This window comes from Centropristis striata, chromosome 2, assembly GCF_030273125.1.
Source record: "Centropristis striata isolate RG_2023a ecotype Rhode Island chromosome 2, C.striata_1.0, whole genome shotgun sequence".
Lineage (NCBI taxonomy): Eukaryota > Metazoa > Chordata > Actinopteri > Perciformes > Serranidae > Centropristis > Centropristis striata.
In genome coordinates this window covers 15617714-15644299 of record NC_081518.1, presented here as the reverse complement: position 1 = coordinate 15644299, position 26586 = coordinate 15617714, and the positions used below count along the sequence as shown (strand labels likewise).

The window sequence follows — 26586 nt, the reverse complement described above, 5'->3', positions numbered from 1 at the left end:
ATATATGTACCATAATCATTATAATTAGAATAAATTAAATAAATCATTCTGTGTGTAATGGATCTATTTAATGTGTTTAAGGGACTCCTCTCATTTAGCAATATGAGTAGAGAATTTGGTATTTAAAAAAATATATTTTTCAGCTTGCTTTCAATTTAAACATTTTATATTTGAATGTACTTCTATATTTTATTCCTAAATATTTTATCTGCTTGTTCTTAGTCTTAAATTTTTATATTTGAATGTCATTTTATTTGTCTCTTTTAAACACTTTTAATGTTTTGTGTAAGCCACTTTGAATTCCTCTGTTCTTGAAAGGTGCTATACGAATAAACTTGCCTTGCCTTATTTCCACTTTTTGAATTGAAATACTGCCAAAAATAAACTTTTCTATGATATTCTTATTTATGAGATGCACCTGTGTATAAACTAAAGTGTGTGTGCTCTGCAGTCCTGAGGGTCTGGATCAGGACAGTGCGTCAGCGTCCAGCGGCGGCCCGCTCCGAGGACGCTCTGCTGTCGGCAGGAAACACCGCTTTGACCTGGCAGCTCGCACACTGTTAGCCCGCGCTGGTAAGAATATCACACACATTTATCTTTCTTTCTTTATCTCCCACTCCCACACTTGACTTTAAACCCCCTCTCCCTCTCAGCCGGACTGTACCGCTCAGTGCAGGCTCACCACAGCCAGTCCCGCCGCGAGGTGTCGTCCCTCCAGCAGCAGCAGGACCCCGGCGCCCTGTACGACTTCAACCTGGACGAGGAGCTGGAGATGGACCTTGATGAGGAGACCATGGAGGCCATGTTCGGCCAGGACCTGGCCAGCGACACCGACATTCTGGGAATGTGGATCCCGGAGGTACTGGACTGGCCAACATGGGTGTGTGTGACTTTATGCTACGTCCAGCGGGCTGCCATCACCATTCTGCTCTCTCCTCCCTGCACCGCTCCTCACTCTCAGCTCACTCATACAGTATCTGCACGCTGAAGCGCTGCTTTATGAAACACCCACTCACTCAGCTGATCTAACTGGCACGGAATGAAAGACTTTTCAATAACAAAGCGATTATTATCAGCGCTGATAATTGGCTGTTGCTTGGAACTCATTAATGCGAAGCTAATGCATATTTCTAACACATCATGTGCATGGATGCTGATCTGCTGTTCTGAACTACTTTGTCTTGTGTTTGTGAATGTGTGTGTGTCTCTCTCTCTGTAACTGTGCCCCGTCCTCGCAGCACGTGTGTGAAACAGACGATCGAGACGAGGTGGTGGTGTGCGAGCTGTGCGAGGCCAACGTGGCCAATTTCAACCAGCACATGAAGAAGAGCCACCCGGGCTGTGGCCGCAGCGCCAACCGGCAGGGTTACCGCAGCAACGGCTCCTACGTGGACGGCTGGTTCGGAGGAGAGTGTGGAAGTGGAAACCCTTACTACCTGCTGTGTGGAGGCTGCAGAGAGAAGTACCTCGCCATCAAAAGCAAAGCCAAAGTCCCCATTGTGGAGAGGTACGCTCTATGAAACATCAGGAAGATTTGTTCCATGGCTGCTAAAGCTGGACTGAGGATCGGGCTGATGTATCTGCTGATATGAGTTCATCACGAATACACAAGCTGATATATCAGCCAGTAATTGACAAATAATTTTAGTGCTAAAATAAAAATGAATTGGTATTAAAAAAGTTATGTTTTAGATAAATTAGAAACAGAAGTATTCAGATCCCTTACTTACTTACTTACTTACTTACTTACTTACTTACTTACTTACCTATTTATTTACTTACTTATGTAGTTTTTACTTACTTACTTACTTACTTACTTACTTACCTATTTATTTACTTACTTATGTAGTTTTTACTTACTTACGTGCTTACGTACTTACGTACTTACTTACTTATTTACTTACTTACTTTCTTTCTTTCTTTCTTTCTTTCTTTCTTTCTTTCTTTTATGTTATGGCCTGTTATGCAGAATGGCCAGATTGTTTTATATACTACAAACATATTATTAGATTATTATTATTGATGCAGCATCTTACTGTTGTCAAGGTAGGGCTACATTTTTTACTACCTAATAAACTGTTATGAGGTTTAATAAATTGATCATGTTTTTCATGTTAAATCTCGACCTGAAAAGTAACTAAAGCTGTCAGCTAAATGTAGCGGAGTAAAAAGGACAATATTTGTTTCTAAAATGTAAAGGAGTAGAAGTATAAAGTTACATTGAATGGAAATACTCAAGTAAAGTACAAGTACCTTAAAGTTGTACTTCAGTGCACTACTTGAGTAAATGTACTTTAAGTAAATGTTTTAGCGCTACGTCATGCTTTGGAATCACAAAACTTGATGCATCGATAAAAACCCTCTAAATCGTAAGCAAATTGTGAGGTGCCTACATATTCACAGCTCCCCTCAGGCTTTCTTTGTTTTGTTTTTGTACCTTTTTTGTTCTTTTCTTATTCAATAGAAGTAAAACGTGTTGTGTCTTCAGGTATAAAGGACAGGCTCCTGACCTCCTGGGGAAACAGGACAGTGTCTATGAAGGTATGGTGCAGTGTGAACACTACAAACAGTGTGAGATATTTAATGTTTCTCACAGAGATGCATAGATATTTGTCTTTGATGTCTAATTGTGTGTCTCTGTCCGTCCCGCTGCAGAGGACTGGGACATGCTGGATGTGGACGAAGACGAGAAGCTGACGGGGGAAGAGGAGTTTGAGCTGCTGGCCGGCCCGCTGGGTCTCAGTGAGCGCCGGATCGTCCCCGAGGCCGTCCAGTTCCCCGACAGCGACCCGCTGGGAGCATCTGTCGCCATGGTGACGGCCACCAACAGCATGGAGGAGACGCTGCTGCAGATCGGTGAGCAGGAATGAGGGCAATATTTAAAGTTATTGGCCCTCGTTTATCAAACGAGCGTACGACAGAAAGTGAGCGTAAAGTAGGCATATGATCATTTCTACAAGGCTCGGCATTTATCAATTTGGACGTGAGCACAGGGTACGAACAGATCTCACGTCAGCATGAAGTCCACACATCTGAGTCAGAGAATTGTATAGTATATATGCTATGAGGCTTTATATGATGTATAAATGAAATATTCCAACCTCACCGGGAGTTTAGTGCTCCACTGCTACTCTGCTGATTTCCTTCCTTTTCACTTTTTATGCTGACAAACAAAACCAGTTTGTTGTGTTGCAGCTGTTGGACGTCAGCGTTTCACTTTCTGAGAAATTCCTCTTCTTTTTGAATTAAAACTTACTTTAAAACATTGTTTACCTCCTTCAACCAAAAAGCTGTGAAAACTTTTAAGTCTGTGCTCCAAATGTAAAATATTCACCAAACTTGTTTGAGTTTATAACTATAAGTACTTTTATTTCATAAACCTCCGTCGCTGCGTATTTCTGTAAAATGTTTATTTTGCTCCTGTTGTTGTTTGTTACGGTGCACTTTGCTAATAAAGTTAAAAAAAAGAAGAAAGAAAAATCCTCTTTTTGGCCGTTTTGCGTCCTTTGGTGTCGTAAACTCTCCAGACGATATATTATATATAAATATATAAGGGCGTGGTATTTAAATTACATTTTTTTCGAGCCGCCACATTTATCAACATCAGATCATCCTCACGCTGTGATTGGAGAGATGCGAATGTTTGATGAATCCCACGTGAACCCTGTTGTAAGACGAAATATACGCTCAGATCTATGCTCATTTCTATGCTCCTTTGATAAATGAGGGCCACTATATCTAATATCTTTAGCAGCATAAGTAGCCTGAGCGTTTGTGTGTGTGTGTGTGTGTGTGTGTGCGTGTGCGTGTGCGTGTGCGTGTGCGTGTGTGTGTTCAGGCTGTCAGACCTCGGTGGATAAGAGTTCGTCGGGCAGAGTGACGCTCGGCGAGCAGGCCGCGGCGCTCCAGAACCCTCATGACCGCGTGATGGCGCTGAGGAGGGTGACTGCTGCAGCTCAGGTGCTGCTGGCTCGGACCATGGTGATGAGAGCCCTGTCCCTGCTCTCCGTCAGGTATCTGTCCCTCTGTCTTTCTCTCTGCATTAATCTCTTCTGTCTCTGATCAGCTGACAACAACAATAACAACATTAGTGCAGTTTTCTGTCTGTTCTGTGATAAACAACTCCTCTCCTTCTCCTCTTCCTCTCCACCTTCTCTCCTTCTCCTCCTCCTCTCCACCTCCTCTCCTTCTCCTCATCTTCTCCACCTCCTCTCCACCTCCTCTCCTTCTCCTCCTCCTCTCCTCTCCTCTCCACCTCCTCTCCACCTCCTCTCCTCTCCACCTCCTCTCCTTCTCCTCCTCCTCTCCACCTCCTCTCCTCTCCACCTCCTCTCTTTCTCCACCTCCTCTCCTTCTCCTCCTCCTCTCCACCTCCTCCTCCTCATCCTCCCTTCCTCTCCTCCTCCTCTCCACCTCCTCTCCTCCCTTCCTCTCCTCCACCTCCTCTCCTCCCCACCTCCTCTCCTCCTCCTCCTCCTCTCCACCTCCTCTCCTTCTCCTCCTCCTCTCCACCTCCTCCTCCTCCTCCTCCCTTCCTCTCCTCCTCCTCTCCACCTCCTCTCCTCCCCACCTCCTCTCCTCCTCCACCTCCTCCTCCCCTCCCCTCCTCTCCTCCTCTCCTTCTCTCCCCTCAGCGGTTCTAGCTGCAGCCTGGCAGCAGGTCTTGAGTCTCTGGGTCTGACCGACATCAGGACTCTGGTGCGTCTGATGTGTCTGGCTGCAGCGGGCCGAGCCGGTCTCTCCACCAGTCCAACATCGGGCTCGGGTCACGCTGAGAGGCCCCGCGGGGCCGCCAAGGCCAGCAAACCCATCTCGTGTCTGGCTTACCTCAGCACGGCGGTGGGCTGTCTGGCCTCCAACAGTCCCAACGCCGCCAAGCTGCTGGTGCAGCTCTGCACTCAGGTACACAGCCTTACTCACAGCCTCTTCATCCACATCACAGCTTTATTTATCTGATGTTTGTTTGAACACATCAAGAGTCAAGCATCACATTTATTTTCTGTGTCTCAGACAGGTAGGTAGGTGATTATTGGCTCATTTTATTCCAACTAAAAGAATTGTTGGTGCCCTTTATTTAACACATTATAAGCGAAGTCCGCCTAGAAAAACTCTAAAACCTCAGCATTGTTTCAAAACAACCTCCCAAAACATACGGGACAATGACTAAATAAATGGACAGAGTAGAGGGATGATCTGCAGCAAAGGTTCACAGCCGGTCTTGAACCCTTTGAAAATCCCAGAGGCCTGCAGGACACCCTTTTATTCTTTTGTTTGGAAGCATTAAAATCTGCACAAAGACCTTTCTTCTCACTGTATGCTGGTTAAATATAAAATCTTTAATGCCACAGCCTGTAAAAATGATCATAGAGTTGCTCTTCAGTTTCTGGACACAGTGAACTGAAATAAAACCACAGATGAGTGGCTTTGAAGCTGCAGGTGTTTGTATTATTATTACATATTGTGTAGCTGTTCCTGCTTCTCTTCCAGTTCGATGAAAATATGGTCATAATTCACATAACTTGAGTTATTTTCAAAATTGGAATACTTGTTTGTTAAGCGATTAAACATCGAACATCCTATAGTACAGTTAAAAGTTATCATATCCAAACTGCAGGAGATTTTTTTTTCATAAATTATTATTTTTTTATTTTATAAATAAAACTTATATTGAAAGTACTTTAGTAGTACTTTGTACTACTACTAAGTACTTTGTAGTTTTTCGGGTAAAGTAAAAAATACCAGAAGCTCTAAAGTTTACTTGTTTATTTGATGCACACAAAAGCAGAAAAATAAAAACAAAATTTGTGATTTTAGAGAGACGTTATGTCAAACATTTTCCAATTATTTGAAAGATTCCTTTAAGTGCTGTGGATTATAATAAATAACTTTGAGACAGGCTATAATTAGAGACAGGCCTTTAGTTTTATTTTCCCTTGTTTTTATTTTTACTTTTAAATTAGTTAGCACTGTGTTACCTGTTTTTTATTGTTTAAAAATGAAATGTGCTAACTCTCAGTAATGCACCATCCTTTCCTCTGCAGAACCTGATCTCTGCAGCCACCGGCATGAACCTGACCACGGTGGACGACCCCATCCAGAGGAAGTTCCTGCCCAGCTTCCTGCGCGGCGTGGCCGAGGAGAACAAGCTTGTCACCTCGCCAAACTTCGTGGTGACTCAGGCTCTGGTGGCCCTGCTGGCAGACAAAGGAGCCAGACTCAGACCGGCTTATGACAAGGCTGACGTGGAGAAAAGAGGTCTGTAGTTCAAGAGGAGCAGTAGACACAAACATTTCAACATTAGTGTGAAAATTTTTTACTGTGAAGTTCCATTAACGAAAAACAGTAAAAAGTTTTTTTAAAAAAGACATTTAAATGTAATAAAATAAAATAGAAAAACTAAGTATTAGAAGCAATAAAAACAAAAATATCCCTTAAAGAAAAACAGTAAATAATAACTAAAACAGATTTTTAAATATAATAAAGTAAAATATAAAAAACTAAATATAAGAAGCAATAAAAACAAAAATATGCCTTAAAGAAAAACAGTAAATAATAAATAAAAAAAGATGTTTAAATATAATAAAGTAAAATATAAAAAACTAAATATAAGAAGCAATAAAAACAAAAATATCCCTTAAAGAAAAAAGTACTAAATAAAAAGACAAAATTATAATACAATTTTAAAAAACATTTATAAAAAGCAATACAAAATTTATATGTGTATAAAAATAAGTATATTTTGTGTTTATTTATTATGTGTTTTTAAACTGGGGCTCCAGTCTGTTTTTGTTTCTGAGCATTTCTTTATTTAATCACTCTCAGAATCTAAATTATTTCATGTGTTTTTGTGATGAGTAAGTTGACACCATTTGTGTAATAACTTGTTTTGCTCCTTCATTTTTCCAAAAACTCATCTTCAAATGGTGCTAATTAAAGATGCTGTACATGACATTCAGAGCTGATCTATTGTTGAGAGTCTGACTGGGTATCTCCTCCACACAGTTCATTGGTCTCAACAAACAGAGAGTGAAATAAACAGTTGTTTACTGCTATATTAACATTCTGAATGTCATGAACAGAACCTTTAAACACACCGAACATGGCACTGCCTTGATTAATTAAGCCACATTGCATACTTTTATCTGTAAAATGCATCAAAATGATTGATTTTTTTCCCCCTTATGATTTGACCTCCTAGGCATAGCTTAGATTTATTGAAGTATGGTTGTATGAGGTATGAGGAAAGGTTGATTGTGAACTGGGCTTGTAGAACCTGATAATGTAATAAATTCCTGATAATGTAATAACCCCGATAATGTAATAAAAATCTGCACTTGAGTCCACTGAAAATGTAATAAAACCTGATAATGTAATAACTTCCCGATAATGTAATAAAGTGCATTTCCCAATAATATAATTCACTTTTTTACCAATAATGTAATAAAGTATAACATTAATGGGAGGTTATTACATTATCAGGTTAGCCTTCATTTGTCAAGTCCTGATAATGTAATAATTCCCCAATATTGTAATAATGTAACAGCAGACCACCCATTACTTGGGTTCAAGTGGTGATACTGTGTAGGTAACTCTGGCTCAAGAGTTCTAGCGCCACCAACAGGTCAAAGTTGAATGTTTATTAACTTTTGACCCGTTCATCCGTTTTTCACAAACGAGGTATCCATGACACACAAATGCATTCAACAGCTTCTTGTAGTCTAAAGTTGCTTGGTGTTATACTTTATTACATTATTGGTAAATAGTGTATTACATTATTGGGAAATGCACTTTATTACATTATCGGGAAGTTATTACATTATCAGGTTTTATTACATTTTCAATGGACTCAAGTGCAGATTTTTATTACAATATCGGGGTTATTACATTATCGGGAATTTATTACATTATCAGGTTCTACAGGGCTGTTCTTGCCATGAGGCTTATTTGCATAGAAAGGGGCCAATTTTGCTCCAAATGTCTGCACACTACCTCAATATGTGAAAATAGCACCAGAGCACCAAGACGATATTTGTTTGTCATTCATAGAGGCAGCATAAGCCGTACAATCCTTTAGCGAATTCCACCCCGAGTATGGTTAAAGTACCTCATACAACCACACTCTTCCTTTAGCAGCAAAATGCACTATTGAATTCTCTCCTATTAAGTAAGTTATAGACAGTTTTAAAATTTAACATCAAGATAATGTTTTATTATAAATTTTTAATCATTTCATAATTGTCATGTATTTGATAATTCATCTGCCATAGTTCATCTGCTTCCATGCTTGTCTCAGCTTGTTTCTCTCTTCACTCAGGTCACTTTTTTTTTGGTGTTTATGTTTGTTTTGTCATTTTCATTCTCGTTCCTTCTCTCACTCACCGGGGCCATCTTGTCACCTTCTTTTCCGTGTCGAGCAGGTCTAATTGCGCATTTGTATGCCCATCCTTCCCATAATCCCTCCGCTGTAGGGCCTCTGGAGCTGGCCAACGCTCTGGCGGCCTGTTGCCTCTCGTCCCGGCTCTCCTCGCAGCACCGCCAGTGGGCCGCCCAGCAGCTGGTCCGCACGCTGGCCGCACACGACCGTGACAACAACCAGAGCCGGCCGCAGACCTTTGTGGACATGGCAGGAGACCTGAGGAAGTGCTCCTTCATCAAGCTGGAGGCTCACCAGAGCAGAGTGAGTTCATACAGGTGGAAGAGGAAGACTCTAAGGCTGGTTAGAGCCTAAAAAACTGTTGAATAAAATCTTCCTCTGGTTCGTGCAGGTCATCACGTGCGGTTGGTGCAGTAAGAAAGGCCTGCTGGCGACAAGTGGAAACGACGGGACGGTCAGGATGTGGAACGTCACCAAGAACCAGTACACGCTGCAGCAGACCTGCATCTTCAATAAGGAGTAAGACTTTCTGATAAAACATTATTATTTTGTTAAGGTGCAATAAGATTAATATAATTTTTGCAAAAGTGGATCAAACTGCAAAATTTTGTAACAAAATCAATTACAGGTGCATCTCAATAAATTAGAATATGATGGAAAAGTCCATTTCCAGTAGTTCAAGTCAAATAGCTCCAACCAATTATTGAGTCATATAGATGGACATACTGTTCGGAGGCCAACATTTCCATATTAAACATACTTTTTAAAATTAGTCTTTTGTAATATTATTTTTTTCGAGACACTGAATGTTAGGTCTTCATTAAATATAAGACATAATCATTATAATTAGATGAAATTATGTAAATTAAGACATGAAATGTTTCATTCTGTGTGTAATGGATCTATATAATGTGTTATTTCCACTTTTTGAATTGAATTACTGACATAAATAAACTGTTCTATGATATTCTAATGTATTGAGATGCACCTGTAATTTCCGAGTTCATGAAAGTGGTGAAGTAAATCTGCAGGAAATTTTCACTTTGGACTCAACTTTTGTGAACTTTAACTTGCATTTTTGCTCACTAACTAGCTGATCATGCTTGTTAGAATGCATCAAACTGCAAAACTTTGCAACAAAATCAAGAGTTTTTCCACTTTAAATGCAATTTGTGGTAAACTTTAACCTGCAAGTCTGGTTAAAGTTCAGCTTGTTATATCTGAGAGTGTTTCTCCCTTCAATTAAACTCCTTCCTGATTGCCATTATTCAAATCCGGGGAACAAAATGCCAAGGTGGTGGAGTTAACGTTAAAGTAAAGAGAGAAAATATAAATAACTTTGCGGAACTATGTGCTTGTCAGCTACAGTAGTTCACAAACTTATCCTGCAAGTAGTCTCTACATCACTGAGATGAACTCTTAAACTAAATGATTTTCAGATTATTATTTTTGTGTCACTTTCTGGTGAGATCGAGTCTAAAGTGTGATCAGAAAGGGCTTGTAGGGTTCTATGAGAACTTAAACAAACCCTGCTGGTCCTCTCTGCTCGAGCTTTGTAGCATTTTTTTTTGCTCAGTTTAGATTTACTGCCTGCTGAACTCAGCTTTGTTTCCAGCAGCAGCAACTGTTTTCATCTCTACAGCTCTGATAAACCCTCTGTACACAAGCTGCACAGCACCAAAACACAATCACACAGTTAGAGAAAGTGGAGCATTTAGCAGCTTAGGAGACAAATATTTTCTCAGTAGTTAGAGACCAAATAGAGCCAAGAGGAGAACTTCTAATGCTTGGTTCACACTGCACTAGGCCTGTCACAATAACACATGTTTTAGGACGATATATTTTCCCAGAAACTATCACGATAAACGATAGTGTCGTTGTATCAATGTTGTTTTAGTTTTATAACCATACTAGAGCATAAAAAAGTTCATCCTTTTCCACTGCAATGAATTTTTAAATCTCAAGAATATTAAACATTGGAATTGAAATGCAGAAAAGAAATATTAAAATATCCTAGATAAATAAAACATAAATAAACTGCAACCAAAACAAATAAAAATAGACTTTCAGGCTCTATAACAAATATTGAAATGAGATAATCGTTATGTATTATATTATTTTATTATTAAAATAACATATAATCAGCTGGAATGGCTGCTTGGGAAATAAAGTTTATTTTTTGGTAGTTCTTACTGCCTGTCAAACATTTGCAGCTTTACTTTAAACACAACACAAAAAAGCAGAAAAAGTCGATATATGGAGTCCAGAAAAAAACTATTGTGTCCATTTTTATATATCAAACGATAAGTCGGTATAGTCATTATTATGATAGGCCTACACTGCATGACTTGTTGTCTTGTGATATGGAGCCTTAAAGTTGTTCTGGTTTTCACACTACATAACTGACCAGCGACACAATACAAGACCTTTCATCAGGAGAAATCCCAGAGGAGGATCTCTGATCTCCAAACTATGTTTTGTCACAAAAACAGACACGAGAAGTGACACAAAAATGATGTAACACCACAAGCAAGACAGGATTTTCCTTGTAATCATGTTGTTGATGTTGTCTTTGACACACATGTTGAGAAAATTTGCTGTTTCACAGCAACAATGCAAGTCAAAGTGCTTCACACAAGACATCAAAACCATCACGACAAAGGGCAGAACAGCTGAAACAGAAGCTAAAATATAATAAAGTTATATAAGAAATAAGAGTAAAAGTTACAGTGCAAAGTTATACAGTTGAATAAAAGTATTAAAATATTAAAAGGCAGCTGTAAACAGGTGGGTCTTCAACCTTGATTTAAAGGAGTTTCAGCAGAGTTTGTTCCAGATATTCAGAGCATAGAACCAAACACAGAGAAGCAACGTTCAGTTTCTGACTCCGGGGACAGAAAGCAGAGCTGAGTGATCTGGATGTAGTTAATAAGAAGGTCACTATAAACCATTGAGTACTTTATAAACCAGCAGGAGTATCCTCCACCAGGTTCCCCTTCATCCTGAGTCTCACGCTCTCGTTGGCTAGAGTTCCCCAACAGTGTCTGGGTCGACTCTCAGCTCACGTCCTTCAACAGTGCACTCGTAACACTCAAGCACTGATTTGCGAGCTCCTTGTTCTCTCTGATCTTGGGCTCCAAAAACTGTAAACGAATGGAAAGTTCAGGCAAAACTCGTATAGTGTAAAATGCGCATTACAAGTTTCCTAAGCCAACTTTATAAGGTGTCAGTATGAGCTAATATTTCACCAGAAAATCTTTATAAGCTGTTTAAATGTCAGAGGTTTTATTTTCAGCTGCCTCTAAGTGACCAAATAAATAAACAAACGAATGCAGCTTTAACCCATTTTGCAGGTTGAGCCCATTTTACGCGCTTTTCATTCTTCATTTGTTAATAGTTTTGGCTGTGTTCATGCAATTTGTATGAATTTTGGCAGATTATGTGTTTTTATCTGATCTTCTTATTTCCAGCTCAGCTCCTGCAGTAAAGAATGAACTGTGTACAAACAATAGTTACTCTTCAGGTTGAGCCATTGAAACCCATTCAAAATGCTATTTTTGATCTCACATACGTTAAAGCATAATACATGCATTTTATTCAAGCATTTTATTTTATTCAGGAGCACATTTTATGCCCTAAGCAGTACGAGTGTGAGTATTTGACACTGTACAAAAAATAATAATGCAACAAAATCAGTGTTGCTGCTAATCAGTGACAAGTTCCAGGCTGCAATAATTCTAAAAAAAAATGTTCCCTTGCATTTTGTATATTAAAAATAATTCATATATTCTATTATGACAAAGCATGGAGTTTAAAGGGTTAAAATATTTTTAAGAATCAGTTAGTGTTTGATATCAATTATTAGGTCAGATGTAGGTAAAAAAAAATCAGTACAATGAAAGTAGAACATGATTTTAAAGAGAGCATTTTATGTGCTAAGCAGTACGAGTGTGCATACAATTTGAACAGGCCCTGAGGGTTAAACTCATGTGTGTTTGTTGTGGTCCTCAGTGACGGCTCAGAGGAGGGCATGTCCGGTCTGGGCTCTCCCAGCGACCCATGCCTGTCTCCACTGGCGTGGAGCGTCACCGGAAAATATCTGGCGTCGGCCATGGAGAAGATGGTCAACATCTGGCAAGTTAATGGTGAGTGTTTTTTATTTGGAGCTCCTCCGGGGCCTTCTGTCACTTCATTAGACGGCATGTTAATGATAAGCTCCATTTGTTTGATAATAAAAAGTGTTTTGTGGCCCGGCTTTGTAACGCTGCTGTGTGAGGTCAGCGGAATATGAATGAGACCGCATTAAGATTTTATAGCAGCCATTAAATATAGATGCATTGGATGTGATCCAGTCATCACTTCCTGCCTGCAGCACTCAGCCTGCAGCACCAGCCATCTGTCCTCCGACACTCTGAGTCGCCTCCAGGATCCACGTCCAACATCACGTTCTATCAACTCTCATGTGCCATTAAACGTGTCTGTGCATCAACATCTTCTGTGTGCAATTAACGCCAGACACAGTCCATTACGTTTCCTCCAAAGATATTTAAGACTGAGTGTAAACATGCAGGGCTGTTATTAAGTTTGGAATCAGCTGTTAAAGTAATAATTATTCTATTAGACATAAAAACTGTCTGATTCAGACACCAATTGTATCGTTTACATTTGAAATAGTTTTTCATCCCAAAAGAAAAACAATCAAAATGATTTGAGCTTCCATTTAGTTTAGTGCAACAGGAGAGTAGGCCTGTCACCATTTTTTAGGATGATATATGATTTGACCAGAGTAACACTAACTATGAGCTGCTGTCTCCTCTCAGGTGGTAAAGGCCTTCTGGACGTGCAGCCTCACTGGGTGTCGGCGCTGGCCTGGCCTAAAGAAAAGGTGGAGTCCTTGTGGTGCGGGGAACCAAAGGACATGCTGCTGGTGGGACGGATGGACGGATCTCTGGGCCTCATCGAGGTGCTGGACACCTCCAGCATGCACCGCACCGAGCTGGAGCACTGCTACAGGAAGGACGGTACACAGAGGGAGAGTCTGATGTGCTCAGGGTTTCTGTGGTTATATTTTCTGACTGCAGGATTGTGAGCAGTTTTAAAATGTCTGATATTTCTGTTCCTCTCTCAGTGGCGGTGATGCACATCGCCTGGTACAGTGAAGACAAGCCGTTCGCTGTGGGCTACGCAGATGGGAAGCTGTTGATCGGATCCAAAGAGCCGCTAGAGAAAGGAGCCATCGTGGTCATTGATGCACACAAGGTAAAGTATCTCTTCTTATCTGTTCTCTCTCTCTCAGGTTCTCCTCAGAGGTGATTATTGTATTCAGTGTTTCCCACAGGATTTGATGAGAGTCTGGGGTTGGTCAAAGAAAATGTTGTACATTTAGAAGTAAAATGCATCAATCTTGTGTACTTTGAGCGCTGAATGAGAGCAAACACCTCTCATACCATTTTTCACAGTTAGGAGATACCGTATGAATTTTTTTCTATAACATCCCAAATTTGATGTCTCTCACCCATTCTAATGCCACTGTTCCATCATATACATTGATCTTAATGATTGCATCTTTTTAAGAATTATTTTAAAGGAGAATAAGGTTCTTGTATGTATTGGCATCTTATTTTGACTGTCATCTTGTAAAGTTTGTTGTCGACACTGTGCTCTTATTTTGAAAGCTGCATGCGTTAAGCGATAGGAAGTTATTCAAAACAGTAAGTCACAGTTTAGTGTGATTAGAACAACTTTAAAAGCTAATGTTAGCTTGCGGCTAACGAACGGCATAATGCAGCAGTGTGTTTGGGGCCGCCAGAGTCTAGGTCAGTAATGGGAAATCCTGGTATTTTATGTTGTGTTCACAGGAGTCCATCACCAGTATGAAGTGGAGTCCCACCGGTCAGATCTTGCTGACTTGTGCCAAAGAGGAGACGGTGAAGCTGTGGGCCAGTCCCGACCCTCACTCTGACCTGGGCTCTGGCTCCGGCTGGCGCTGCCTGCAGAGTCTCCGTCACCCATCTCCGGTTAACGGCGTGGCCTGGTGCAGCCTGCTGGGACGAGGCCCAAAGCCACTCAGCATGTTCGCCATGTAAGCTACTCAGATACGAGCCAGGACTTCAGCTGATCATACTGTTACACTAAATCCTTCACACTCATTTTCCCAATGTGTCATTCTGAACCCCAAGTAGTTTAAGGGCCTTTTAAAATGTGATTTATGAAATCTGTAAGTCCTGCAGCGCTGTGGAATCAGCACAATCATGGCTAGAAATAGGGAGAACTCTTTTGTGCAGAATTACACAGTTATAATGACATAAATCATTTTATCTTTATTCATCTAATTCACTGGATTTAGAGGGAAATATTGTATTATATTCTAATATAAACTCCCTTAAAATTGTCATTTTTCCCAATAAGTACTGTTATTTGAATACTTTTAGTATATTTTGATGACAAGTGTTCCTGGATGTTTCTGCGAATACTTTTGTCCTTTAACTTAATTTATATCTTCACACAGAGTCTTGAGTCTTGCTTGCATTGTTAATGTATACTGTGGTAATGCAACTTTTACTGAAGTAAATAGGAGTGTTTCCACTGAGTACTTTTTGGAAAGTGGCTGAGTGTTTTGGCTCCGCCCACTAGTTAGTTCCCCTCGGCCTCTGTTCCCATACAGGTACTTTTGTAGCGAAAGTGACAACAAACCGACGCGGCAAGCAGTGTTGCCAACTTTGACTAGCGACAAATCTAGCCACTTTTTCTGGTGTTATTAGAGACTTTTGGAGACTCGTTCCTACTCTCCTTAATGAGTGGCCCAGTCCTTCCGCAGCAGTCTCTCCCAGCTGCAGTCAGAGCAGGGGATGTTTATTTGTTTATTTATTAAGGATCCCCATTAGCTGGTACCTTTAGTTACCAGCTAGTCTTCCTGGGGTCCACAGGAACAACACAGAATATACAGAAAAACATATTCTCAATATATCAAACATTTACAGGTAAGGTCAATCACTATAAACCAAAAAAAGGGTAAGAAAAGGAAAGAAAAAGTAAGATCATTTAAAAATGTACAGCTTGTATAAAATAACATTTCAGTTTCTTTTTAAATACCTGTTTACTTTCAGTGCAACAGAGGTAGTGAGGCAGATTATTCCACAGAGTAATTGCTCTATAGATAAAGGATCGAGATAAGGCCTTTGTTCTTGGGTGAGGCACTTCAAGCTGACTTACTTAGCTTGACGTTACTTGTAACTTGACGTTACTGGACCCTCTAGTGCTATAGTTGTGCAAGGAGTTTCTACAGACAAGATAACTTATGTCTTGTGCCTATTAAAATGCTTTTTGTTTTGAGATTGTTAAGGACTAACTCAGTGTCCAGTTTGCACCACCTACCCAATGCAGGTACTTTCTGAGTTGCTAACCGGTGAAGTCGGTCCCAAGCCACACCCATAGCGGCTCACTAGAGGGAAAAGTACCTAATGGAAACATGCCTAAAAAAAGCAGTTAAAAAGTTCTCCACCTGTGTGCTCCTCACACAATGTGTCTCTGTGTTTTTTCAGCTGCTGTCAGAACGGCCTGGTGTCAGTCTGGACTGTTCCTCAAAACATCTCCAACTTCCCAGAATCCTCTCCGTCTGAGTCGGAGGGATGGTGGGAGCATGAAGCAAAGCCAAAATTCATGGTACGTACATATAATGTGAGATCTTATTTAGCTTTTTATTTTCACAGTATTCATGTTTTAATGGAATCAAGGTCAAAAGCAATGGATATATACATATTTTTGCAGGTTTGGTCAAATATTTCTGACCAAACCTGCAGGTTTATGCTGATTAGCACTTATTACCTGTCACATATTGGGCAATATAAATATAATAAATTTGATTTGACGTTACTATAATGTGGACAAATAAACATCAAGAGCTCAAATATTGAAAACAACTTGCCAAAATGTTCTCAGTTCAGCTCTACAAAAAGGTTGTACACTGATGTAATAAAACTGACAACAGAGAGCTAAATATCAGACTCTTCAATGATTCTGCGTGGTTGACAGTGAGTTTTTTCCACCTCAAAAATTTCCACCCAACTCCAAAAAAGTTGGAATACTTAATATAGTTTTAAATCTTTTCACAGTTTTCAATTGAATAAATGGATTAGCAATCACATTCTGTTTCAATGTCCCATTTTTTAATACTCTTTATGATAAATTATTTAAAGTTCTGTGGTTAAAATCATCAAGAAAATTCCCAGGAAAACAATTTCAAAATGATCGGTAAACATTTTTTTTAAAATGCATTTTTGATAATCTGTCAATTAGGGGTGGGCGATATGGCCCTAAAAGAATATCACAATTTTTTGGGGTATTTTTGCGATAACGACATTCTTGATGATTTAACAAATTATTGAAAAATATATTTAAAAAACAAGTTTTTAGTCTGTATAAATAAAAAAACGTACAACAAAATAAAAATCAGACATAAATCTAAAATGTAATGTAAAGTAAATCTCAACAGTTACCAAACACAAAAAATTTACTCTTGCCTCTTTTGTACATTTTTAAATAAAATGCATCAATCTCGTCCACTAGGGAGCTAAATGTGAGCAAACTCCTCACATAAGTTTTTTTACACAGTCAACAAGGCTTTCCACTAGGACATGGAGTAGCCAGACAGTGTTGAAAAATGCTGATATGCATTTTTTTTTACTCATGAAAAAAATATACCGGTATTATCGTGAATGACATGATATGGCACACCCCTACTGTCACTTATGAATCCTACAAACTTCATGTGAGTGTAATACTAAATCATTCAACGGCACTTTAAATTTAAATTTTCCCAGGCTGCAGGTATTTCCACTATTTCTGACCAAACCTGCAGGTTGATGCTGATTAATCATGCTTAGTAATTTATTATCTCTACATACATGAAGTAGCACACAGAGGCAGTTAACCTGCTGTCTCTGTGCTTCAGTCTCCTCAGTGGTCAGCTGACGGAGCGACGTGTGTTTTCCAGCTCAAAGGACACATCACCCCTGTGAGAACGCTGGCCTTCAGCCCTGACGGCCTGGCTCTGGCATCTGGAGGAGTGGGAGGCCTCATGAACATCTGGTCACTGCGGGTAAGACACACACACACACACACACACACACACACACACACACACACACACAGGATACATGCAAATACTGCAGGTATCAGTCACATACAGTCATGGAAAAAATGATTAGACCAGCCTTTTTCTTTGATTTCTTCATTCATTTAATGCCTGGTACAACTAAAGGTACATTTGTTTGGACAAATATAATGATATCAACAAAAAAAGCTCATAAGAGTTTAATTTAAGAGCTGATATCTAGACATTTTCCATAGTTTTCTTGATCATTATTTTGCTTATTATCACTTTAATAATAATTATAGCATGCTAAACATACCCAAAATTAGCTGTGGTATCTAAAATGTACATAAAAATCTGAGTTTAGTCCTGATTATCAGGTCAGCTGCAACTTGGCTGAAAAAACAATTTTTTTATCATGAAAATATTTAAAATTAATTGTGTTATGAACATCTTTAGTGTTAAAGAGATGAGGTCTTATATCTGGATGTAGGCAAAAGAAAGCAAATTATTTCTAACATCTCAATCTTGAAACAAAGTATGCAGCGGTGTGAACTGATTCAAGTAAATAAGACTTAAAATAATGTACAGACTGAATTCTGTGCAGGTTACGTCCAATTTTGCATACATACATTAAGACACTATCACTTTTTAATCTGCTCTCATTAAATAATTTTGCTTTTGGTTTCCTGAATGTGTGCTGCTTATCTCTGACATCATTATATTTGTCCAAACAAATGTACCTTTAGTTGTGCCAGGAATTAAAATGAACAAGAAAATGAAGAAAACAAGTCTCATAATTTTTTCCATGACTGTAGATACACAGATGTACAGCAGTGCATACAAGTGAAAAGAACAAATGATTCATTACACACTCCTCTAACTGGCTCACTGTGGCTCATTGTCTCTGTGTGTGTGTCTGTGTCTGTGTATTCACCAGGATGGGTCGGTGCTGCAGACAGTAGTCGCCGGTTCAGGTGCAATCCAGAACATCGTCTGGATCCCAGATGTGGGCGTCGCCGTCTGCTCCAACAGGTCCAAGGTACGACATCAGGTTTTTTTTTTCCATGTTTCTCTCCACCTCACTGACAGTAAATTAATATTTATTTACTCTCCGGTCTGCTTCATGTCCAGGATGTGCTGGTCGTGAACTGCTCCAAGGAGTTCATGGCGTCCAACCACGTGTTGTCCACGTGCCGCACGGCTCTGAAGAAGCAGGGAGTGGTCGGCCTCAACATGGCGCCCTGCATGAGGGCGTTCCTGGAGCGGCTGCCCGTCATGCTGCAGGAGCAGTACGCCTACGAGAAGGTACGCTTAATATGCATCTACTACCAAACACCAGTTAAAACATTGTCATCTTTAAGATGTCCGTTGCTGCTGATAGGAAAAAAATGTTTTGTCAATATGTTTCCCACAATTTGTGAATTTAGCGGGATGTGGAACAAGGCCCGTCACGATAATTACTATATCGACTTATCGTTTACGTGCGTCACTTTTTGTGCTTTTTTGTGTTGTGTTTAAAGTAAAGCTGCAACTGTTTGACAGGCAGTATGAATTGCTGAAAAAAACTATATTTCCCAAGCAGCCATTCCAGCTGTTTCTATATTATTGTAATAATGAAATAATATAATACTTAAGGTTTATCTCAGACTATTTAATTTGTTTTGGTTGTAGTTTATGTATTTATTTGTTCATAATGGGGAGGGGCGCAAGATTTTTGCTTGTTTCTATGTTATATTATTCTTATTATTAAAAAAAAAAATCCCTTTTTTATGTGAAGCACTTTGTGTTACATTTCTCTTGTATGAAAAGTGCTACACAAATAAAGTCTGATTGATTGATTTTATTTTTAAACGCCATCATCACCTGTTGATGTGTCTTTTTCTCCTCCGCCTGCAGCCTCACGTGGTCTGTGGCGAGCAGCTCGTCCACAGCCCCTACATGCAGTGCCTGGCCTCGCTGGCTGTGGGTCTCCACCTGGACCAGCTCCTGTGTCGCCCCCCCGTGCCTCCAAACCTGCGACACTGCCCGCCGGAGTCCGGCACGGCCGTGTGGTGCGCCAGCGAGTGGGCCTGGCTGGACTGCTTCTCTACCACGGTGAAGGCGGCGGAGGCCCTCGCTCGCGGCGCCACCTTCTCCGAGTCCTTCTCTGTTCCCGACCTGGAGCCGGTGCCCAAAGACGAGATGGCTCTGCTGATGGTGAGGGTGGCTGCTGCTGCTGCTGCAACTGTTGTAATTATCACCTGCCGCTCAGATAATAACAGTGTTTGTTTCTGTGTTTTTCAGGACAACAGTAAGTGGGCGTCTGGGATGGATGAGCAGATCATGTCCTGGGCCACCTCCAGACCTGAGGTAACCACACTCACCCAGATTATTTATAATTAATGTTTTCTCCTCAGACTGGAGCTAATAACCGATATTTTTCTATGTGTGTGTTTGTGTTTGTGTTTGTGGTTGTGTGTGTGTGTGTGTGTGTGTGTGTGTGTGTCTGTGTGTCTGTGTGTCTGTGTGTGTGTGTGTGTCTGTGTGTTTTCAGGACTGGCACCTCGGGGGGAAGTGTGATGTGTATCTGTGGGGTGCAGGGCGACACGGCCAGCTGGCTGAAGCCGGCAGAAACATCCTGGTGCCAACCACCGCGCCGTCCTTCTCTCAGGCTCAGCAGGTACACACACACACACACACACACACACACATTCACGTCACATCTTCACCATACAGCCACAAAACACCATGAATCACACCAGTTCAGGATACACTTTACTGCAAGAGCACTTATTACCTGTCGCATATTGGGCATGTCATGTACATATACATACAGTCATGGAAAAAATTACTATACCACCCTGTTTTCTCTAATTTCTTGTTCATTTTATTGCCTTGTACAACTAAAGGTACATTTGTTTGGACAAATATAATGATAACAACAAAATAGCTGATAAGAGTTTAATTTAAGAGCTGATATCTAGACATTTTCCATGGTTTTATTGATAATAACCAAAATCATGAACAAGAAAACCATGGAATTTCACCACTTGTTTAGCTACCACGTTAAATATGTGTTTACCTCATTCAGGTGGTGTGCGGTCAGAACTGCACCTTTGTGATCCAGCCTAATGGGACCGTGTTGGCGTGTGGCGAGGGCAGCTACGGCCGCCTTGGTCAGGGCAACTCTGACGACCTGCACGTCCTCACCGTCATCTCCGCTCTGCAAGGTGACGCTGAAATATCTGTTTCTTACCAAACATGCTGCAGGATGACTGATCCTCTTCAGTAACCGTCATGTGTTTCCTCCACTCTGACTCTGTCCGTTTAACTCCTCAGGGTTCGTTGTGACTCAGCTGGTGACGTCGTGTGGCAGCGACGGTCACTCCATGGCTCTGACGGAGAGCGGCGAGGTCTTCAGCTGGGGCGACGGCGACTACGGCAAGCTGGGGCACGGCAACAGTGACCGCCAGCGCCGACCGAGACAGATTGAAGCTCTGCAGGGAGAGGAAGTGGTGCAGGTCAGTCTGGCCCTCCTCAGGACTGTTTAAGATCACAATTTATTCAGAAAATTTGATTTGATTCAGCTGTGGGAAGACTTTAATGTTTAATGTAGTTCAGGGGAAGACAACCTGCGGCTCCGGAGACACATGTGGCTTTACAGGCCGTCTACAGCGGCTCCCTGAGACTGTGACCAAAAAATTACACAAAATAATAACATTATTTCTTTACATTTTCATCTTAATTTATTATTGGTGTAGGCCCAAATCAATTTGTATTCAATCAATATCAATGTCCTTTATTTAACCAGGTAAAAAACTCATTGAGATCAGAAAAACCTCTTTTCTAAGGCCCCGTTCACACAAGGACGCTCGCGGGTGAAAACGACAAAATATTTTATCGGAAGTGCCTTTCGTTTAGACGGTGACGGCGTTTTTGGGGCTTAAAGACGCAAAAATTTGAAACCACCCTCCAAAGTGGAAAAGTTAAATACGCTCCGCCGTAGCGTGTCCGTCTACACTGCCAAGACGCAAAACTCTGCTCAGATCTGCTCACGTCACGTATGTGTTTACGTCACATACATGCTCCAGTACAGGAAAATAAACAAACGTGGGATTATTTCCATGCGTCGGACCTTCAAGCTGCTCTGGCAGCTCTAATAAACTTACAGGAGTTTTTCCACCAAATGTACAGGATATGTACAGATAGTATTACTGAACAGAGAAGGATCTGTAATTACCTCTATCACATTTTGGCGAGCCAGACGGCTGTGAACGAGACCTGGGAGATCTAGTGGATGGTGGATAACTTTGTGGAAGTAGTAGCGGATGAAAATGTGTGGCGTGAAAACTTCAGCATGAAAATGCTCGTCTAAACGAGGAATAAAAAGTGAAGACGCGACGCCACTTTTGCGTCTTCTGTTCAGACCGTCCTCGTGTGAACGGGGCCTAAGAGTGACCTGGCCAAGACGGCAGCACAAAAGCAAAATGGTTACACTAAACACAAAAGACACAAATAAAATACAGTCACACAGTACAAGAAAAACAAGAGTTGGATTACATGATGACACAGAACAATCACAAGATCCAGTTGGGCTTATTTCTCTGTCTTTTAAAATTGACTTAAATTCCCCCAGAGTTACAAGATGTGTCAATTTCAAGTCCTTCTGCACATTGTACCAGGGAGACGGGGCAGAACATTTAAAATCCTTTTTGCCTTGTTCAGTTTGACTCTCGGGACCTGCATCTGTATGAAGTCCTGAGAACGCAGGTCATGTTGGCTGAGGTTTCTACACGTGTAAACACAAGTATGTAGGCAGAAGTCCAAGAATAGATTTATAAATAAATGTCAACCAGTGAGAGAGTCCGTGGACATACAAAGATGGACAATGTGCGACAGCATATAAGGAACAGTGATGTAAACGATAGCTGCAACCAGTAATAAAACACAAAGCACAGTGAAATACAGTATCCAATTTATTCAAAAACTGATCAGGAGCATTCATAAAAGAGCAGGTCTCCATAGTCCAACAAGGGTAAGAAAGTTGTGGTAATCAGATGTTTTCTTACTTGTTTTCTTCAATTGTAAAAATGTGTGGTTTATGAAGGCCAGTAAAACACATGTACATCATAGCTTATGAAAGTCAACGGCCCGGTACCTTAACCTCTACATTTTCGCCAAATTCAAGTCTAGTTTTAGGTTTTCCTTTAGCTTTCCTGAGATATTTCTTAGGAGTCTGGCCTCTTATTTACACTTGGGTCCTCAATGCATTCTGACAAAACCATATGAATAACTGCTCATTGTGACCTTTTAGTTATGTTGGTAGGCCAATTAGGCTTCAATTAAGGCTGTTTCATCTTCATTGTATGTAAAAAAAATAAATAAATTTGTGGCTCCATTTTGAGATTTTTTTCAATGGCATTTTAACAATGCAGACCCCTGGTTTAGTTCAATGTTACCTCGTAGTAAAATGTGATTTTGGTGTTTGGCTCTGTCTCACTCTCCTTCACTTCACCCTCTCGGCTGTTTCAGATGTCCTGTGGGTTCAAACACTCGGCAGTGGTAACAGCTGATGGAAAGCTTTTCACGTTTGGTAACGGAGATTACGGCAGGCTGGGTTTAGGGAACACGTCGAACAAGAAGCTGCCGGAGAAAGTCACCGCTCTGGAGGGATACCAGGTCGGACAGGTAGGACGGGAAGATATCAGCGAGGGGAGACGGAGAAGGAAAACATTTATTTAATGATTTCACAGACACAGAAACACTTTCATAGACAAGAGTGATTATAGAGTCATGGAAGAAATTATTAGACCACCCTTGTTTTCTTCAATTTCTTGTTCATTTTAATGCCTGGTACAACTAAAGGTACATTTGTTAGGACAAATATAATGATAACAACAAAAATAGTTCATACGAGTTTAATTTAAGAGCTGATATCTAGACATTTTCCATGGTTTTCTTGATAATAACCAAAATCATTCAATCAAGAAAACCATGAAAAATGGCTAGATATCAGCCAAGCATTAAAATGAACAAGATATTTGAAGAAAACAATGGTGGTCTAATATTTCTTCCATGACTGTAGTTATTGAAAATTAAGACTTAAACTAGCAGTGAAATAAATATTTTTTTCTTAACTGCAATAAAAAATAAAAATGACAAATGATGAAGCTTAATGGTAAACATTTACACAACACAAACTAAAAAGAAATGGAATCGCAGATAGAATCAGAGAATATTGATTGTGATTGCTCAACCGCTTTGTCCTGTTCTGGTTTTTTAATATCACAGTAACAAATTATAGTCTTTTTTTTAGCTATTATTAATCCAGGCTTTTCTCGTCATACTAGAAAAAAACAAAATAATGTAAAACTGAATAGAAAATAACCAAAATATTCCTCAAAATAAAAATAAAACTTCTCATGCTCTTCTGAAACTGAACTGTGTTTTTAACCAAATAAATAGAAATTAAAACAAATGTATCATTACCAGGACAACAGAAAGATAAGTGTAAGTAGGCCTGTCACCATAACACATGTTTTAGGACGATATATTTTCCCAGAAACTATCACGATAAACGACAGTATCGTTGTAATTATGTCGTTTTAGTTTTATAACCATATTAGAGCAAAATAAGTTCATCCTTTTCCACAGCAATGAGTTCTTAAATCTCGAGAATATTAAACATTGGAATTGAAATGTGGAAAAGAAATATTAAAATATCCTACATAAATAAAACAGATAAATAAACTACGACCAAAACAAATAAAATAGACTTTCAGGCTCTGTTAACAAAACATTGCAATGAGATCATCATTATGTATTATGTTTTTTTCTGCAATTCATACTGCCTGTCAAACATTTACAGCATTACTTTAAACACAACACAAAAAAGCAAAAAAAAAGTTGATATATTGAGTCCAGAAAAAAACTATCATGTCCATTCTTATATATTGAACGATAAGTCGATATAGTAATTATCGTGACAGGCCTAGGTGTAAGTCAACAGAACAAAGAATCTTTAGAGTATAACACACAGATGACTGTCGACTCTTTTTGTTGATGTTTGGGCTGTTCCTCTCAGGTGGCCTGTGGTCTGAACCACACGTTAGTCGTCTCGGCTGACGGGATGATGGTTTGGGCTTTTGGTGATGGAGATTACGGAAAACTAGGACTCGGAAACTCCACAGCCAAGTCTTCACCTCAGGTAGGAGCTGAGACTCGGGGACTCTGCTGCTTCACTTCAGCTGTAAAAACTTCATGACTGAATGTACTGAAGGTTTATTCTGTATTTTTAATCCTCAGAAAGTGGACGTGTTGTGTGGAATCAGCATAAAGAAAGTGGCCTGTGGAACTCAATTCTCTGTGGCTTTAACCAAAGACGGCAAAGTTTTCACGTTCGGCCAAGGTATGCTGCCGTTTCATGATTTACTTGCAGGAAATGAAGCAACAATTATTTTTGACATTTGTTTAACCCTCTGAACCCCAACAAGCAGTTTCAGGACGTTTTTTTTTTTGCTCCTGTCACATTTTCCTCACTGTGTCCTTATACTATATATACTATAATCTATATAAATCTATAAATCCTGCAGCTCTGTGGAATCAGCACAATCATGGCTAGAAGTGGGAACAACTCAAACATGTCTTTGTGCAGAATAACACAGTTGGTTAATGACAGAAATCATAAAAAAGAAAAAATACAAGTTGAACTTCTCTGATAAATCATTTGATAAATAACGATGGTTAAAACTGTATTCATAGTTACATCTGGCTAGCTTTGGTTCTTTTACAGTTTTCCTTATTCATGTACTATAATAATGAAAAAGACAACTACAATATTTTCACAGTAATGGTTATGTTAACATTATTTTTATTATATTTTGCACTATAATGTAGTATTTTCTTCCTATATTTCTTCCCACAGTTTTTTTTTATATATTTTATTTTTATGTTATTCCAATATGCAAAATAAGCATGAAAGGAGAAAAACAGGAGAGAAAATAGCAGTATTAACCCTACAACCAACAAAAAAAAGGCCATAATGTATAAATATGAGGGCCGGGACTCGATTAAAAAAACTTAATGTAATTAATTAGAGGCTTTGTAATTAATTAATCGAAATTAATCGCATTTTAATCGCATAATTATTTGACTTGAGAACAGTGGGAAGTAATTTTTATTTTTATTTTTAGTATACCATTGAATAATGACTGAATACATAAGCTTAAGCAACAAAAATATTGTTTATTTTTAAGTCCAACAGACCAGTGCAATGGTTGCCATCAAGTGTAGCAATAGCATATTTAGCCGCTAGCTGCTATATGTTTTGCATTGAGGTGTTACTTGAGGCTCGATGTGCTGCGGTGATATGCAAATTCCTTGTTGCATAGCAACACAACCATACTCTTATCAACGCTTCCATCCGTTGGTTTTTAGTAACTAAATGTCTCATAATCCACGGGGCCAACCAAAGCGCTCTCATCAGCTTCTTCCTTCATGTTCACTGTGGTTTGTTGTTGTCTGAACTCATGAACGCTAGTTGGTGCTCCAGTATAATCGGTCCTCCTGAAACTCATCCAGTGAGAAACGTTCCGCGGTGCAAAAATAAGTGCGATTAAAATGCGTCAAATTTTTTAACGCATTCATTTTTGTGTAATTAATTAATCTTAATTAATGCGTTTAAAGTCCCGGCTCTAATAGATACATGGCAACAGTTTGAGTAAACTGTACGTTTACCAAAGACCAAGACCAACAGTTACCAGGGGGGACTGACAATGAATAAAGTCAGGAACACAGAGTTAGTTGGAGGTAGTCTGTTGGTACTTGTGAGGTTTTGCAGGGTGTATTTTCCTCATTAACATTTCCTTTGGACATATTCTCTCCCTCCTGTGTGCAGACCGGCTAATCGGTCTACCTGAAGGTCGAGCCAGGAACCACAACCGGCCGCAGCAGGTCCCCGCTCTGTCGGGGGTCCACATCCAGGATGTGGCCGTCGGGGCCGAACACACGCTGGTGCTCTCCTCCACCGGAGACGTTTACACCTGGGGCAGCAACTCAGAGGGCCAGGTGACCTGCTCACACACACACACACGCAGAGCCCCACTGAGAGGTTGTCAGTCAGTTGGTAGATTACCATCAG

General features: G+C 40.0%; 1 protein-coding gene across 8 annotated transcripts in view; it reads left to right on the top strand.

Annotated features, from left to right (window-relative positions):
• herc1 (HECT and RLD domain containing E3 ubiquitin protein ligase family member 1) overlaps positions 1-26586 on the top strand; it is a 108565-nt gene that overhangs the window by 66688 nt on the left and 15291 nt on the right. For 4 of the 8 annotated variants that reach the window (XM_059357496.1, XM_059357533.1, XM_059357506.1 and 1 more), the window contains exons 44-70: positions 452-573; positions 654-880; positions 1239-1507; positions 2489-2541; positions 2656-2856; positions 3839-4013; positions 4635-4902; positions 6042-6255; positions 8418-8677; positions 8766-8893; positions 12386-12519; positions 13195-13395; positions 13503-13633; positions 14233-14456; positions 15916-16036; positions 17325-17471; positions 18406-18507; positions 18600-18773; positions 19365-19664; positions 19752-19817; positions 20002-20127; positions 20539-20677; positions 20787-20968; positions 22980-23135; positions 24532-24654; positions 24753-24855; positions 26344-26513. In XM_059357496.1, coding sequence (XP_059213479.1) covers positions 452-573; positions 654-880; positions 1239-1507; positions 2489-2541; positions 2656-2856; positions 3839-4013; positions 4635-4902; positions 6042-6255; positions 8418-8677; positions 8766-8893; positions 12386-12519; positions 13195-13395; positions 13503-13633; positions 14233-14456; positions 15916-16036; positions 17325-17471; positions 18406-18507; positions 18600-18773; positions 19365-19664; positions 19752-19817; positions 20002-20127; positions 20539-20677; positions 20787-20968; positions 22980-23135; positions 24532-24654; positions 24753-24855; positions 26344-26513 — 4516 coding nt within the window. The remainder of the gene's footprint in view (positions 1-451; positions 574-653; positions 881-1238; positions 1508-2488; positions 2542-2655; positions 2857-3838; positions 4014-4634; positions 4903-6041; positions 6256-8417; positions 8678-8765; positions 8894-12385; positions 12520-13194; positions 13396-13502; positions 13634-14232; positions 14457-15915; positions 16037-17324; positions 17472-18405; positions 18508-18599; positions 18774-19364; positions 19665-19751; positions 19818-20001; positions 20128-20538; positions 20678-20786; positions 20969-22979; positions 23136-24531; positions 24655-24752; positions 24856-26343; positions 26514-26586) is intronic. The other 4 variants (XM_059357541.1, XM_059357525.1, XM_059357515.1 and 1 more) reach the window with 3 other exon arrangements.